The 18,169-nt window shown below is 44.4% G+C and overlaps 1 protein-coding gene across 1 annotated transcript in view; it reads left to right on the forward strand.

Moving 5' to 3' along the window:
* RALA (RAS like proto-oncogene A) overlaps nt 1–18,169 on the forward strand; it is a 61,329-nt gene that overhangs the window by 31,252 nt on the left and 11,908 nt on the right. Inside the window, exons 2-3 of the mRNA XM_040353238.1 lie at nt 7,336–7,491; nt 10,204–10,412. Of these exons, the coding sequence (XP_040209172.1) occupies nt 7,378–7,491; nt 10,204–10,412 (323 nt within the window). The 5' untranslated portion in view covers nt 7,336–7,377. The remainder of the gene's footprint in view (nt 1–7,335; nt 7,492–10,203; nt 10,413–18,169) is intronic.

Genomic DNA, 18,169 nt, shown 5'->3' on the forward strand with positions numbered 1-18,169 from the left:
TCTTAAACGTGTATGTATACTGGCATACAGCTTGGGATGCAGACTCTTACCCGCCGCAATCTCCGTGAGCCTGCCCGCGAGTCGCGCGGACTCTATCGCCGCGGGCTTACCCGCGATCGTCTCAAAGATAGAATGAGGAGATGTTAATGTAAACACATCTCGCTGTTCTGCCTAGTGACACAGCAAGCTCCGCCCCACTACAGTAAGAATCACGCCTTAGGGAACACTTAACCTACAGCGCCACCTAGTGGTTAACCCCTTCGCTGCCAGTGTAATTTTCACAGCAATCGGTGCATATTTATAGCACTGATCGCTGTAAAAATGACAATGGTCCCAAAAATGTGTCAAAAGTGTCCGATGTGTCCGCCATAATGTCCCAGTCATGATAAAAATCTCTGAACGCCGCCATTACTAGTGAAAAAAAAAATTATTAATAAAAATGCTAAAAAAAAATATACCCTATTTTGTAGACGCTATAACTTTTGTGCAAGCCAATCAATAAACGCTTATTGCAATTTTTTTTTTTTTTACCAAAAATATGTAGAAGAATATGTATCGACCTAAACTGAGGAACAAAAATGTTTTTATTTTTTATATATATCTTTTTTGGGGATATGTATTATAGTAAAAAATATTGATTTATTTTTTTCAAAATTATCGCTCTCTTTTTGTTTATAGCGCAAAAAAATAAAAAACGCTCTATTTGTGGGGGAAAAAAAGAACGTCAATTATGTAATATGTAAAATATGTAAAACAATACATATTGGCGTAAACTAATGTAGAATTTTTTTTTTTTACATTTTTTGGGGGGGGGGGGGGGGTTACATATTAAAGCAAAAAGTATAGAATATTGTTTTGTTTTTCAAAATTGTCGGCCTATTTTTTTTGTTTATAGTGCAAAAAAATTTAAAGCACAGAGGTGCTCAAATGCCACAAAAAGAAATCTCTAAAAGACACATTTTGTTTGGGTACAACGCCGCAATTGTCAGTTAAAGCAACGCAGTGCTGTATCGCAAAAAATGGCCTGGTCATTAGGAGGGGGTAAGAGCTCTCGGAGGAGTTGCTGTGTTTTTCTGACTCCTTGCAAGAAACTATTTCATGAAAAATAAATGACAGGGCCATTAAAGTGTTACTAAACCCAGGACCCTGCATTCAAGGGGTTGTAAAGGTTCGTCTTTTATTTTCTAAATTGGTTCCTTTAAGCTAGTGCATTGTTGGTTTACTTTCCCTTCTAAATGTTTTTTTTCTTTGAATTTCCCACTTCATGTTTCTCCTCAGTAGGCTTTCCACCACCATCCAAGCGGTGGAAAGTCATTTAGAACAGCTTACTGAACACCTTACTGAGGAGGAACAGGAAGTGGGAAAGTGACAAAGAAAAAAAAAATGTAGAAGGGAAATTTAAGGAAAAGGTAAGTGAACCAACAATGCACTAGCTTAAAGGAACCTATTTAGAAAATAAAAAAACGAACCTTTACAACCCCTTTAACTATATCTGGTCTCCCACAGTACACAGAACATGGTAATGCAATTATTTTTTGGAAATATAAACTACAAAATACCTTTTGTCTTCAACTGTATATAGCAGTCTTCTATCAATGTCCTGCTAAGCACTGGTTAAAGCTTGTAGGAGGAGTTTTCATTCTCCTGTGACTGTCCTATGAGGCCCTTGACCCTCTGTCTGGACAGTGTTGATTGGCCCTGTGCTGATCGCATGCACTCTCCCAATAAAATAAAATAAATAGCAATACACACCAACCTGAGCATGTTCAGAGTGCCTGCTAGGGCTCTGTACTGTCAGGAGATGAATTGAGGACTGTAAAAGAAGGGGAGGATCAGAGAAGACAGGATCAAACAGCCTTTTTACACAATGCGCAGTATTAACCCCTTAGGTTCCATAGGAAGTATAACAGGCATGCTTTACTGCATACACAGACTGATATTATTGTTGTGGGTTTAGTAGCTCATTAAAGCGTTTTTTTTTTTTTAACAACAAACATGTTATACTTACCTGCTCTGTGCCGTGGTTTTGCACAGAGCATTTTTTTGTGCTGAAAATGCCCCTCCTCTTCTCGGGTGCCACATCTGCGCTCCTGGTTCCTCTCTTCTGCCGGGGACCTACGGCCGGCCGTTACCAGGTCCCCAAATTCCGGGAGATCAGGCGCAAAAAGGTGACTCGAGTATAAGCCAAGGGGGGCATTTTCAGCACACAAAAACGTGCTAAAAAACTCGGCTTATACTCAAGTATATACGGTAATTGACTTTTGCTGACCTCATCCTGCCCCCACACCCTTGTTGGTCCATTGCTGTAATGGATGACCTTTCTGGCCAGTACTGGAATATATGGGAGAGCTTGAGGCTCAATTTTGTAAGCTAAAGCTCTTATTTGCATAATGGAAAGCTCAGGACTCGTGGGAACTTCAAGCCCATATCTAAAGAAACACGCATTAGAATAGTCTACTAAATGCTGCTGACCGTTGCATATTTCTATTGGATATGTCTGTTCATACGCTTTTATATAGCAGAAATAAAACATAAAATTAACTTTAGTTTTCTTGAAAATTCATTTGACAGTCATGTATCCTTAGCTGTTGTGTCATAAAGCAAAATCAAGTCCCCCAAGTAAAAAAAAAAAAAGCTATTATATGGTAGTAATAGAGCCAGTTACAGTGCGATACAGCAAATCTTGCACGTTTGTTTGTGTTTTATGTGCATTTATATGGTATAAACAGTGCAGCGCAACAGTGAAAAAATCAAACTAAATAAATACATATATGATCGCAAGTTCATGAGAGAACAAGTGAAAAAGAAAGAAAATGTGTCCATGTGAAAAAAAGTCCATATAATGATATATCCAAATATCCAACTCAAAAGAATCCAAAATAGAGTGTAAGTGAAGAGATGACACCATAGAATATCCACCACCAGTGCAGGATAGCCTCTCGCCTCACAGCTTCGACCCTTGCGGGTCACAAAGCATGTCAGTTAAACCAAGGATCAATTTGGACCTCCATAGAAAACGAATTGTTGAAGATGGCACCACGGATCCAGACCAGATCACCTTCCAGCAATATTACCACCATGTAATAAGGAAGAAAAAGAAGATCTAGGGCTCTCTGGTAAACTTAATTTATTTAGGACAAAGTAAAAAAGAAGACACACTCACATGTTAAGACACTCTATACGCCGAGTGTCAGCTGTAACAGCGTGTATGCATAACAGTCTGCAGCGGTCGTGGGTGACGTCCTGCGTGGCTCCTCCCCCATGTACGCGTTGGGTCCCGTGGGTGGGACTTCTTCAGCGTGGGTTAAGGGAAAACACAACGGACGTCCCCTTTGTGTATTATTTATATGTAGCCACAGTAACCCGTCAGCCAATCGCATCCAACTGCGGATGTAGCCAATGACGGCACTTGCATCTCACAGGAGGAGCTCGTAATCTGGGAATGGCTAGACGGCCATTGCGCTAAACGAGAAGTAACCAGACTTACTGGATAGCTAAATGGGAACAACAGGCATGCACCAGAGAAAAAAAAGGAAAATTCTCCGACATGCCATGTTAGATTACCACAATATAGCACAAAACTACTTCAAGTAAAATTTATATATAAAATTACGCACATAAAATATACAAAATATATATATATATACATGCCCGCAATATAACTTTCATATATAAAGGACGTCATCCACGATCGCCACCACTGGTAGATCAATCCATAGCAATACCACATAAACACAATTCTCGTTCACGCCCGCAGGAGATGCAACTTTGAGCTCAAAGATCCAAAAAGATTCACGGCGGATAAAGTGTCCGCCCCTCCAGTGCTTTGACAACTTCTCTATCCACCTGCATACATGTGTTAAATGTTCAGATATGTAGGGCCCTGAACACCGTTGTACCCTACTTTTTTTTGAATGTCACTAAATGGGGCATGCGTTTTTATTTGCAGACGCGGCTGTGTGCATGGTCTCATTGATTCCTATATTTCTGCATTTAGTTGCATAGAAAACTATAAACCGTACACATCTGAATTCTTCATTTTAGACAGCTGTGTGCATGAACCCTAATGCAGAAGAGACATTTAGGGGGTTATTTACTAAAACGGCATGGTGAAAAATCTGGTGCAGCTCTGCATAGAAACCTTCAGCTTCCAGGTTTAAGCCTAGGTTCACACTGATGCGGGTTTGAAATCGTGCAAGTTCAGCTGAACATCACATGAATTCAAAACCTGCATGTCGGTCCGACTTCAGGAGCGATTTCAGAGACCTCTGTGCAGGAACTATTTTTGGGAACTACTTTGCAGCGCCACACCGATTCGGACAGTGCCGTTGTCAGATCCAGGTGGTGATTTGACATGTCAAAATGACCCTATGTGAACGTGGGCTTAGGCTGGGTTCACACTGGTGCGACAAACGCTCGGACATTGGGAGCTCATGTTGCATGACGTGTGAAAATCAATGTTTCCCTATGGGAGACCATACTCGTTCACATAGCGTGGGGTGCCGGGATCTGGGGGCCCCCTTATTAAAGGGGGCTCCCCGATTCCGATAAGCCCCCCACCCACAGACCCCGACAACTAATGGCCAGGGTTGTCGAGAAGAGGCCCTTGTCCTCATCAACATGGGGACAGGGTATTTAGGGGTGGGGGGGCCGCAGGGTGCCCCTCTGCCCCAAAGTACCCTCCCCATGTTGAGGGCATGCGGCCTGGTACGGTTCAGGAGGGGGGCGCTTGCTCGTCCCCACCCCCTTTCCTGACCGGCTGGGCTGCGTGCTCAGATAAGGGTCTGGTATGGATTTTGGGGGGACCCCCACACCGTTTTTTTTGGTGTAGGGAGTTCCCCTTAAAAAGTTCCCCTTAAAATCCATACCAGACCGAAGGGCCTGGTATGCTCTTGAAGGGGCAACCCATGCTGGTTTTTTATTTAAAATTTGGCGTGGAGTTCCCCCTGGTATTGGCGGGGATCCAAGTCGGATCCCTGTTCATTGAAAGTCGGACGTATGTCTGCTTCAAGTCGCAGGGAAAAGTCGGATCCAAAGTAGGACGGTTGTTGTGTCTCACCAGTGTAAACCCAGCCTTATTGTCTAAACTTAATTGAACAAGCTGAAGTTGGACGCTTATTGGCTACCACGCACAGCTGCACCAGATTCTGAGTGCACCAGTTTTAGTAAACCTACCCCAATCTGCCTTAAAAGCCTACCTGTTGGCAAACTTTTTTTTTTCTTTTTAATTCCACTTTAACACATGTCAACACACAGGGAAGTTTCTATGTGTAGTGTGAATGAGAGCCCTAAGGCTCTGTTTCAAATGATGCTCAGGAAAATAGTATTGAGTTAAACGGCACCCAACCAGTAAAGGATTAACATTTCACCATTGTATACAATGGCCCAGATTCAGGTAGATCAAAGGGCAACGATTTTTGCTCTGCGCCCACGCAAATATTTCGATTTGCCCGCGATTCACGGAGCAGTAGCTCCGTAAATTGCGCGGGCGCTATGCTAATTAGCCCTGCGTAAGGGCGCCTAATGTAAATGATCCCGCCGGGGCGGGAATCATTTAAATTAGGCGCGCTCCCGCGCCGAGCGAACAGCGCATGCTCCGTCGGGAAACTTTCCCGACGTGCATTGCGGCAAATGACGTCGCAAGGACGTCATTTGCTTCTAAGTGAACGTGAATGGCGTCCAGCGGCATTCACGAATCACTTACGTAAACGACGTGAAATTTAAATTTCACGAGCGGGAAGGGCGGCTATACTTTAGCATTGGCTGCCCCTGCTATTAGCAGGAGCAACCTTACGCTAAAGTCGCCGTACGGAAACTCCGTACCTTGCGTGCGCAGGGCCCGCGCAACTTTTGTGAATCGGTGGTAGTATGCAATTTGCATACTATACGCCGATCACAATGGCCGCGCCCCCTAGCGGCCAACGCAAGAATGCAGCCTGAGATATGAAGGCATAAGGAGGCTTATGTCTGTAATATCCTAGGCTGCAGTCCGCGTAGCGATGTTCCTGAATCAGGGGCATTCGCTACGCGGGAGCAAAACAGCTATTGCGCCGCGCAACTATGGTTGCGCGGGCGCAATAGCTTCTTGAATCTGGGCCAATATATATTATTTAAATGTTTGGCACAATGATCTCTGGACATGTGGATGGCACAAAAAAATCCTACGGGGCATAAAATGTGGGCTTACATTTTTCCTTTATGGTCTTCGGCCTCTCGTACACGGTTCAAGTCCATCCGAGATTCGAACCATTAATGGGCAGGCTTAAAGCGGGGTTCCAACCACAATTAGCATTTTTTAAATGTATGTCCTTTCATCATGCGTTTTTATAATATAAATCCGGTCACTTACTATTTTACAATCCGCCGCCGCTCAAAAGTTATTCAAAAAAGATAGTTTATAAAACTATGTCCACACCGTTGTCATTTTGCTTGTGGGCATTTTGAAGCCCACAAGCACTTCCTGGAAGTCTTGGATGGGGAGTGATTATTGGGTAGCGCACTGCATCCTGGGAAATGACACACATTTCCCAGGAGCATTAGAGGGAGATGATGTCAGGATCCTAGGTGATTCCAAAGGCAGATCTCGTGGGACTGCATAGCAACAGGCATTTCCAGATGAGTAAAACATTTTTTTTTCTTTTTTAGGTCTAATGAGCACAATAATGAAAACAACATTTTGGGATGGAAACTCCACTTTAATTACAAAATTGATTGATCAACTTGGGTACAGCCAGTCTGCAGGATTAGCTTTTGGTTATCACAAGCGGCTGCTATATCAGTTAGTGATAATTACTGTCTTCTCCTGGCGGGGGCGGCTTTCCCTGCCCCCTCTCCACCTACCTATCTGAGTAACCTAATTTATGTATATATATATATATATATATATATATATATATATATATATATATATATATATATATATATATATATATATATATATAGATTATATATCATTTTTTATTATGTATTTATTTAAAGGGGCAACATAAAACACTTTTTGATGCTGATAAAACGTATAAAAGTCTAGTAAAGAGTCACTGTCACATTTTTCTTCAGCCGCGTGTGTTCACTAAGTGTAAAATGCATTTTTACAAACAAAATCCCCCAAATCTAAATTTTTAAGTAACTTTACAAATTCATGTTGGGCCACATTCATAGCCGTCTTGGGCCACGTGTGGCCCGTGGACCACAGGTTGGACACCTCTGGTGTAGATTACTATTTCTTTAAGATCTCTTCATCCAGAACAAAGTATGTAGGTATTTTCAAAGCCAATGCCAATTTCTTACAGAGACATTTAACCATGAGATTAAATCTTGTTTTATTTTGTCTTTCAGATTGATATTTCTTACCATCGGGAACTGAAAACGAGTCCAAAGATGGCAGCTAATAAGCCTAAGGGGCAGAATTCCTTGGCATTACATAAAGTCATCATGGTGGGAAGTGGCGGTGTAGGAAAATCTGCCTTAACTCTTCAGTTTATGTATGATGAGGTAAACACAAGAGAGACCACTTTGCACTTTAATTTACACCTGGAAGCACGTTTTGGGCCTTTGGTCGTTGTTTTAAACAGAAGTCTGCAGTAGCAGTTACATTTTAAATGGTATATTTTTTTCCTAAAATTAGGAACAGGTTAGCAACCATATCAAGTTTTACAGTTGTATGTTGCCCCGCTGGGGAGATTCTCTCTCTTTGTCAATATTCAGTGGAACAAGGGAAATCCAAAATTTTGAGCCGTCTCTGGAACAAGAAGTCTTCCAATAGGAACACTTGTTGCTGTGTCAACTGTCTAAAGCCTCGTACACACGATGGGATTTTCATCGGACAAAGCGTAGGACTTTTGTCCGAAGTGCGTTGGCCGGGAACTTGTATTGCATACAAACAAATGGCAAAGAATTGTTGGCCAACAAACACAAAACTGTGTTTTTTCAGCTCTTTAGCGCCAACCTTGGACAACTTTTGCTAATGTTGTGTTATGGTGAGCATTGCTTCTGAGCATGCGTGTTTGTACTTTGGATTTTTGTCCGGAGGACTTATGTACACACAATCGGATAATTCGACAGCACACATTTGTTGGCAGATAATTTTAAAGCATGCTATTCAACATTTGTCTGTGGAAAATGCGACAATTGTCCGATGTAGCATACAAACGGTCGGATATTTTCCGACAACAGCCTGCCATTACACAATTTCCGTCGAAAAATCTAAGCGTGTGTACGAGGCTTAAGAGAGAATTTCCTAAAGCTGGCCATGCACTAGTATATTTTCGAATGAACCGTTCGTATGAACATTCGTACCAAAATTTGTATGAAAGCTCTTGGTACATTTGATGGATATCATTCTAATGTTATCCAAAATGTTGCTTGCTATTACCATTCGATTTTGGAATGAATGGACCTGACTGAAAAAAACACACTCACTGTTAGAATTTTTATTTTAGGATTAAATTTCCATCTTGAACCTTCCCATTTTCTTGTCACTGCGGCTGGAAACAAACATTGGTTTGACCTTACTAATATGGAAAATTGGAAAACTGCGCTAGAAGTACTAGAAAAAAAGAAAGCTGCAAAACCAGGTCGCAGCTATTCAATTGGGAGCTGCGATTAACATGTAAACAATTGGTACTGAAAAAGGCATAAAAATAAATTGCGCTACTCCCTAACCTTATGGTAATAATAATTTGAAAAATTCAATCACCAAAATATATAAATATAACCCACAACAGGCTAGTAATAAACATAAATACATCAATTACCATTATAATAATGGTCTCATGACAATTAATTAAATCAATTAATAATATGGTTGTAACCAATATGTGTAATTCCAATGAAATCCCTAAAATATACAGTCCATAAATGTTTGATGTTAATGAACACCAAATAATAAACACCAGTGCTCAGTGCAGAAAAAGTCCATAAGTTGATAACTATCGTGTCTAAAAACGTGATGAATCCTCCAATCAACAGAAATCATGGCAAGCTGGTACTTCTTACCAGCTTGCCATGATCCTCTATGACAGAGGATTACTATGTGCATGTAATCAAAAATTCTCACTCCAGAAAACAGCTCAAACAAATCCGAACCTTGGGCAGTAACTTTCATCCAATGCCGGACACAAAGTAGGCATATCCGATATGTAAAAGATAATGGATGCCCCTGGATGAAGTAAGTTATTACGAAACGGGCGTAGGGCGGAGTGGCGTACTGACGTCACCTCGAGCTCCATACGGTTCCTCAGGATGGGTGTCAGTGTTTTGTGTACCGCCCAGCACACCAAAATTTATAGAGGGGGTTCACCTTCAAAAAAATTTTTTAAAAAGTCATCAGCTACAAATACAGCAGCTGCTGACTTTTAAAAAATAACACTTACCTGTCCAGCGTGTCTGCCGAAGCGGAGCGGTAGCTCGGCTTCCCCCCGCCGCCATCCTCTGTAAGGGAATCGGGAAGTGAAGTGCTGCGGCTTCACTGCCCGGTTCCCTACTGCGCATGCGCGAGTCGGTCTGTGCAGTTCCACTGGTTCCTGTTGTGTTCTGGGAGCCGAGTGTTTCCCAGAACACAACGGGGGGTGACGCAGAGGGGCCAGACTCCCGCGGGAGTCAAAACCCGGAAGTGGTGCAAATACCTGTTTTATACAGGGTGAGGGTTCCGAAAAGCGGAGGATCACTTTTGGGCGAACCTCCGCTTTAAGGCCTATTTTTCTGCAACATTTGTAAGTGTATTACAAAACCTCTTTTTTAATAAACATTTTATACTTTTAATGCACTATGTGGAGCATCCATTATCTTTGATGATTTGTGTCCAGCACTACAGGAGCTGCAGCAGTACAGATGCAATCATATATCTGCTACATGTGTACAGGGATTGAATTGATCACGGACCCTGGACACCTGGCCGACCATTCAGCTGGCTTCTGTCGAGGGGGCATAACCACAAACAGCTTGTGTCTGGGGCCACTCATTTGTCCTTGTACACATGTAACCCCTCAGATGTGCACCTATATCTGTAGAACTGTGGCGTCTGTCATCCTGTATGCTCTGAACTCTGGTGTTGTACAGCCCTCTTCATCTCTGAATGAACCTTTAGACCTGCTCTCAACTAAATGATCATCTGTGGAATGTGGTACGCTGAAATTATGAGTATTACTATCAATCTAGGTGGCATTTGTTTTAGTTTAGCTTATCAGACTTGCATATGTTTTCTAGTTTGTAGAAGACTATGAACCAACGAAAGCAGACAGTTACCGCAAGAAAGTTGTGCTGGATGGAGTTGAGGTCCAGATTGACATCTTGGACACTGCGGGTCAGGAGGATTATGCTGCTATCAGAGACAATTACTTCCGCAGTGGAGAGGGATTTCTCTGTGTCTTCTCCATCACAGAACAGGAATCCTTTGCTGCTACTGCAGACTTCAGGTGGGTTTTATTTGTTTCGTCCAGAAAAGTAATAAAGAGTTATTTTTTTTTTTTTATTTTTTTTTATAGCCAATTCAGTTGTCATTTTCATTTAAGATAACCGTTGACACACAGCAGCTTACAGACAGTTAAACTGGAGGTCTCCAAACCCTCTAAAGAATGGGCCAGTTTACTGTCCTTCAGACTTCAGGGGAACTGAACTGTGACCAGTGGGAGTAGAAAATGTCCCAGCATCAGTGGGAGCAAATAGGGCCTCAAGCTTGGTGGTCGAATATCGTAAAAAAAAAAAAGGGGGGTGTGTGTGTGTATGTGTGTGTGTGTGTGTGTGTGTGTATATATATATATATATATATATATATATATATATATAATGCCTCTGGTCAGTAAGAAGAGGACTAGTGCCCCATCATTGGTATTAGTGGAAGGCATAGTTACCCTTTGGTATCAGTGGGGTGCCCCATCATTGGTGTCAGTGTAAAGAATTGTGCCCCATCGTTGGTATCGGTGAGAATAATAGTGCCCTGTCATTGGTGGGAGGAATAGTGATCCTTTGTTGGTATCAGTGGGGTGCCAAATTGTTGGTACTAATGGGACAAGTAGTGCCCCATAGTTGGTGTCAGTGAGAGAAATTGTGCCCTGTTCTTCATATCAATAGGAGTAGTAGTGCAACACCATAGATGTCAGTGGGAGGAATAATGTCCTGTGGGCTGGATAAAGGCAAGCAAGCTGTTGCATCTGGCCCACAGGCCACAGTTTAGAGGTCACAGACCTAAAGGAGAAGTAGGGCCAAAGCTCTTTTTCAGAACAAAGTGCACTGTATTCAGCCGACAGCGGGCTAAAGCACACTGCTGGCAGACGACACTCAGCCGGTCCAGACTTTGGAAAAACACATTTTCCTGCGTGCTTTTGGGAGACTTCAGATGTGTTTTTGCAAAATTTAGCCAGGCTTGGATGTTTTTCTTTGTAAGAAAATGATTCCGTCTTGCCACTCTACCCAATAGCCCAGACATATGAAGACTAGGGGAGATTGTTGTCACATGTACCACATAGCCAGTAATTGCCAGATATGCCTACAACTCCTTTAATGTTGTTGTAGCAGTGTTGCCAACCTACCAGATTGAAATTTACTGGCGCAGACACGTTTTTACTGGCATTTTACAAAAGTTACTAAACTACATTTTTAGGTGCAAATTTTCGTATTTAGGCTACAAACAAGAACGCTAGGCAAATAGCAATGTGATTTAAGGTATATATTAAGGTAAAAAAACATATATATATTTTTTATTTTCGATATAAGGGTAAATTATTTAGTCACATCACCCCTTGCCTCCAGCCCCCTCTGCCACCAACACCCCCTGCCTTCACCCTCTGCCTTCAGTCCCATCTGCGGTGCCACAATCTCCCTCTGCCTCCAATCTCCCTCTGCCTCCCCAACCTCCCTCTGCCTCCAATCTCCCCCAGACCCCCTGCCTCCAATTACCCCCTGCCTCCATCCCCCTCTGCGGTGCCACCAACAACCCCTGTCTCCATCCCCCACCCTTTGTGGTGCCACCATCCCCCTCTGCAGGGCCACCAACACCCCCTGCCTCCAATCACCCCCTGCCTCCATCCCCCTCTGCGGTGCCACCGCAGCCACCATCACCCCCTGCCTCCAATCTCCATGCGCAGTTCCAAGCCGAACCGTTCTCGGCTATTTTTACTGGCACATTCCCGCAACCATGGACATTTACGAACGGGGGGGAAAATTGCCAGTTTTTACAAACTGTCTGTAAAAATACGGACGGTTGGCAACACTGTGTTGTAGGTCTTTTGGCAGCCTCCTTGACATATATTTTCGTCTCGGTTTTTTATCAATTTTGGAGGGACATCCAGATCTTGGTAATGTCACTGTTATGCCATATTTTCTCCACTTGATGATGACTGTCTTCACTGTGTTCCATGGTATAACTAATGCCTTTCTGAAAAAAAAAATGTACCTTTTAACCTTGAGATCCCTCTGATGCTTTGGAAGCTCTCTGCAGATCATGGCTTTTGCTATAGGATGCGACTAAGAAAATGTCAGGAAAGACCTACTAGAACAGCTGAACTTTATTTTGGTTTAATCAAAGGCACTTTAAATAATGGCAACACCTAGTTTTTACACCACAGAAACCTAACATTTTAACAGGTGTGTGTAGACTTTTTATATCCACTATACTTTGGTGGGGAGCCAGGTCCACCAACTTTTACTTTTGCAGTGGAAAGTAATGAGCAGAAAGCAGACAAGGTAAAATTTCAATTTGCACAATCTTACGTAGTATAACTGAAACACCCTTGACCATTATAGTGGAGCAGTACTGAAATGCAAAGTACACACACATCCTACATATTTGTTACATATTAAAGTATGGCTCAGAAGACAAAATGCCCTCATACTTTTTGACTGATCTAGTCATTTTCTAAACCTCATTTTACTAATGTTTCCATGTACAGATTATTGTTTTTTTAAAATCAGAAGTATATGTTAATAATGTCATACAAATCCCAATTACAATGTTCTAAAATAGTTTTACTCAGATTTATCACAAGTAAAGTAAAACAAAACATAATTTATTTAATGTAATCTTCTGCTATGTATGCACTGTATATATTTCCATGCTCATAGTGTATTTATAGACCATCACATATGAGTTTATTTGGCATCCATTTCCAAAACCATGGTCATTAATACAGAGTTGAAATGAATGGGCAGTGCTGCTGAAGTGCCTGCAAATCGCTTTTTCAGCGCTATCAACCCTTTCTTCTGTCTTTAGCGTTAAAAGCGCCCCACTAGCGGCCAAAAAGCCGATGCTATAATAGAGGTAAAGCGCCACTAAAACTAGTGTCACTTTACCGCTAACACCCAGTGGCACTGCCCCAGTGTGAAGGGGGTCTACAGGATGTGATGTACCGTAGAAATCCACCTACACTGACTGCACTACAGGAAGAAATAGAAAAATTATGCAGAGCCATTCCTGTGGAAACTCTATTCAATGTTCATGCAGTAGTTTACCGAAATCAAAGTGTTTTGATTCTAATGTTGACTACTTTGAGCACCTAATGTGACGGCATAATTGCAGTGTGACTTACAGATACCCTTTGATGTTTATATAAGTCCAGTAATAACATTTTTATGCATATATTTTTCATGTTGAAGTGATTATATGTTTTTTTGTGCCCCCCCTCTCTGTGTATATGTATGTGTGTGTGTGTGTGTGTGTGTGTATGTATATATATATATATATATATATATATATTGTGTGTGTGTGTGTGTGTGTGCCTTTTGTGCTACTTTTACTTCCTTTTTCTTTAACGTAAAATGGAGGTTTTGTTGCCTGTGACTAAACATGCTTTTCAGTTTAAATTGTATATGTTGTTATAGAGCTCCCTCTAGTGGTACAATTATAGTAAACACACACACACACACATTTTTTTTCCCCCTTTGGTATTGAATAGCTTGTCGGCTCTTATTGCTGTCTGTACCACCATTAGGGATAGTCACCCTCTCTATTTGTCCTGTTTACTGTTTTCATTGAAAATAGAAGAAAATCTTGGGTTGTTAAAGCGGTTTTATAGTCCCATAACATGTAAGGAAAAAGGCATAATGAGCTAGTATGCACCGCATACTAGCTCATTTTGAAATACTTACTTTAGAACGAGGCATCGGTAACTCACCTGGTCCACACCGGGGTAGCTGACATGTTGCCTCGGCGCGTCTTCTGGGTATTATAGGCTTACCTGTAGGTAAAAGTTCCAAAAGTGATTATACAACCGCTTTAACAGAACAGTAAAGCTGGCCACACATGGATTGAAATCTGTCTGGTTTGGCAGGAACCCGGTGAATTTTGATCCATGTTTCGCCAGGCTGGTTGTACAGAAGTAAATCTACTGATCGACTTCTGTGCAACCAGCCTATCGGGTTTTTCCCAATCTATAGCGGCACTGATCTATGTATTCTGAAGACAGGAAAGCCTCCCCACTGTCAGAATTATTTTTCCTGACGCATTCATGGCAGCACACACTGGGTTGTGACTCCGCCCCCACAACCTGACAGGATTGGTTAGCTATAAATTCGAAGAGGAGACACCCGGCATCATTCTCTTTTTTATCCTCACCTGACAAGGACGTGGACGTACAGCTGCCTCCTACCGCTATCGCCCCTGCAGGTTCAGCCTCTCCTGTTTGGAAGTCCCCCCTGTGCAGTCTCTAATAGAGCTTTATGGGGGGAGCCCTGCTCTGGTGGTCTCAAGGGCTAAAATCCCGGCAATATCCTGGCATATTACAAGCTTTAAACAAGCTTAGATTCGGCAGTGGGTTACTCTGTATGATCAGTATCCTTTACCATAGAGCTGCTGCTCTGCTGTGTTTCTTGCTGTGTTTTTATGCACCCTCGTTTTTGCCTGCTTAACCTTATTTATTTCTGCCCTTAGTGTACCTCCTTATGCTGGGCTTGCAGGTCCTTGTAGTCCCATGCTTCTTCCCCGCCTACCTGCGTCCTCCTGTCCATTCGGCGCTGGGCGCAGCACACTGATGACAGCGCCAGTGTCTTTCGCCCTCTTCCAAGATGGCGGCGGGATGCGCGCGGCGCTACTGCGCATGCGCGATGACGTCATCAGCGCCGCGACGGCGGCGCCGAATTTAAAAGAAAGAAAAAAAATGACATTTTTTGTTTTCCTTCCCTAGGCTGCTGCTCTGCTGTTTTTTCTCTGGATTTCTTTCCCAGGTACTCCAGCTCATATTCCCTTCCAGGCATTTCTATTCCTGCCCTTTTTTAACCTCTCTTTATGCATTTTTCCTCCAGCTTCCATATCTGCTGCTGTCCCTGTCCTCTTCATGGAACCCACTGCCCTAGCAGACCACCACCAACAAACGAGGTATGGAGGCCATCATATGACGGGTAAGTAGCGAAGAAACAAAAGAGAGCCGGCCACTGAACACTGCCTTTTTTTGCAGTCCCAGGCCAAGAGACGCAAGCCCACGACGCAGGGAGAGATCCAGGCATGCATCAAGCCGGAAGTCCCACAGAAGTCGGTCGAGGTCTTCCTCCCGTTACCATCGATCAAGGCACAGCCGATCACGCCACAGCCGCTCCCGTCGCAGTCGGTCCCACCGCAGACGGTCTCCCTCATCGCACCGTGAACATTACCATGCCCGTCCTGCAGCAAACGCCTGCTGGGTATGCGGTGCTACTGCAATGCCAGGAAAACTAGCCTGTCACTCATGCTTCAACGAAGCAACGAAGGAAAGGGAGACGGATACCAGAGTCGCTTCTGATCGCTCAGGAGAGCCTACGCAGGAAGCAGCCTGGACCATGGCCCCCCTGGCCTGCGATGAACCCACTCCGGGCACCTCTTCAGCCTTCAATCCGTATGCTCAGCCGGCAGGATCCTTTCCCGATCAGGAGGAACAGGAGATGATTTCAGGCTTTGATTTTTGCTTGGTCGAGCCCTTTGCACGCTCCGTTAAAGAGGCCATAGGATGGGAAGAGCCTGTGGCGGAACCACCAAAGGTGGGGAAATACTTTCCAGAATTAAGGAGGGACCCCGAACTGTTCCCCTTCATTGAGGAATTGGAAGACCTCATCAAGGACGAGTGGGAAAGACCAGATAAGCGGCCCGGTCTGTCTAATAAGCTCGCTAAGTTATACCCTCTGAGGGAGTCTAAGGTTTCTTCTCTCATCAACGCTCCCATCGTTGATTCATCCTTAATGCGGCTAGCCAGGCATGTCACGCTGCCTATAGAGGACGCGGTCTCGTTCCGAGACGTTCTCGACCGCAAGATTGACTTGGAGCTAAAAAAGGCATACTCTACGGCAGGGGGAGCCTGCAGACCAGCTATTACCACGGCGGCTGTTGCCAGAGCCATTTCCGCATGGGCAGCCAATGCTGAGAAGGCCCTCCTAGAAGGTACTGACCAGGCGGAGGTGGTATCCTCTTTACAGGAGATCAGGCTGGCGGGCGACTTTGTGGCGGGGGCTTCAGTAGACGCCATTCGCTCCTCGGCTAGATCCATGCTAGCCTCAGTGATGGCCCGCAGAGCCTTATGGCTGAAACCCTGGGTCGCTGACACAACATCAAAATCCAATTGGTGCAAGATACCATACGACGGCACAAACTTGTTCGGCGCTAAGTTGGATTCAGCGATCTCCAAGGTCACGGGAGGAAAGTCGGGGCTTATTCCCTCGGACAGGAGGCCCAAACCGCAGAGGGGCCCTACCTTCAGGCGAAATCTGCCTGACAGATACAGAGATGCCAGAACCTATCGCCCCGGCAGGGAGTTTAGGAGAGATTGGAGAGCTTCTCGCCCTCCCTTTGCAAGGGCTCAGAAGGCCAAAGCCGTTACCGCAGGGGAACAACCAAAATCTTTTTGAAGCTTTGCCTGCCCACCCAGCTCAGGTGGGCGCCAGGCTCAGGGCTTTCGCACAAGTGTGGTCAGAGCACATAAACGACCCATGGACTCTTTCCACGATCGATCAGGGTCACAAGTGGAACTTTATGGGGGCATTGCCTCACACCGTCTTCCAACCCACCAAGATTCCATCTTCTCCGGACAAGAGGAAGCTTCTCGTCCGATATGTTTCGGAGCTAGTCCTGAAGGGAGCAGTCGCAGAAGTTCCTTCGCACCAAAGAGGCAGGGGATTTTATTCCCCTCTATTTTTGGTCCGAAAGAAATCAGGGGACCTTCGGCCCGTTCTGGACCTCAAGCGACTCAACAGGAGAATTCAGATAGAAGCTTTCAAGATGGAGAGCCTCCAGTCTATTCTTCTGGCAGTAAATCTCGGGGATTGGATGCTGTCAGTGGATCTTTCCGACGCCTACCTCCATGTGCCAATCCATCCTGCCTTTCAGAAGTTTCTACGCTTTTCCATCAGCCAACATCACTTCCAATTCCGTTGCCTACCGTTCGGCATCTCTTCGGCACCCAGGACGTTCACAAAGGTCCTCCTACCTCTCATAGCCCTCCTCAGGGAGAGGGGGCTCCGGGTACATCACTACCTAGACGACATCCTGCTTTTAGCAGCAAGCCAGGAGACTCTGCTCCTCCAGCGGGAAATCCTGATCTCTACCCTTCAGAATTTCGGCTGGCTGGTCAATTGGCGGAAGAGCAGCCTTCAACCCTCACAGGTGATGACATTCCTTGGGGCAGAATTGGACACCAAACAGAACAGGGTACAGCTGCCCCTGGAGAAGGTGGAACCCCTAGTTCAGAAGGTACGGAATTTACTGAACTCCAAACTCGCGTCAGCCAGAACCTGCCTCAGCGTACTGGGCTCAATGTCTTCAACTATTCCCATGATGCAGTGGTCCCAATGGAACATGAGGACCTTCCAGAACTCCTTTCTAAGACAGTGGGACGGAGTTTCAATGCACCAACATATCAGAATCCCCAGTCAAGTGAAACAAGCTCTTGTATGGTGGACATATCCTCCCAACCTCAGGAGATCCAGACCTATAGTTCCTCCGAGTCCGGAGATCGTGACCTCGGATGCCAGCGAGAAGGGCTGGGGAGCTCACTACCGGGACCAGACTGCCCAGGGACCGTGGCACTTCCCTGCCCGGGGCACAGTTTCGAACATTTTGGAGCTCCGAGCTGCGTTCCAGGCACTCTTAGCCTTCGCGCCTCTGCTACAGGGGAAGACTGTTTTAATCCGGATGGACAACAAGGTGGCGGTAGCCTATGTCCAGAGACAGGGCGGTACACGAAGCCACACTCTATTAGAGGAGGTTCACCCCATAATG

Source organism: Rana temporaria, chromosome 5, assembly GCF_905171775.1.
Source record: "Rana temporaria chromosome 5, aRanTem1.1, whole genome shotgun sequence".
Classification (NCBI taxonomy): Eukaryota; Metazoa; Chordata; class Amphibia; order Anura; family Ranidae; genus Rana; species Rana temporaria.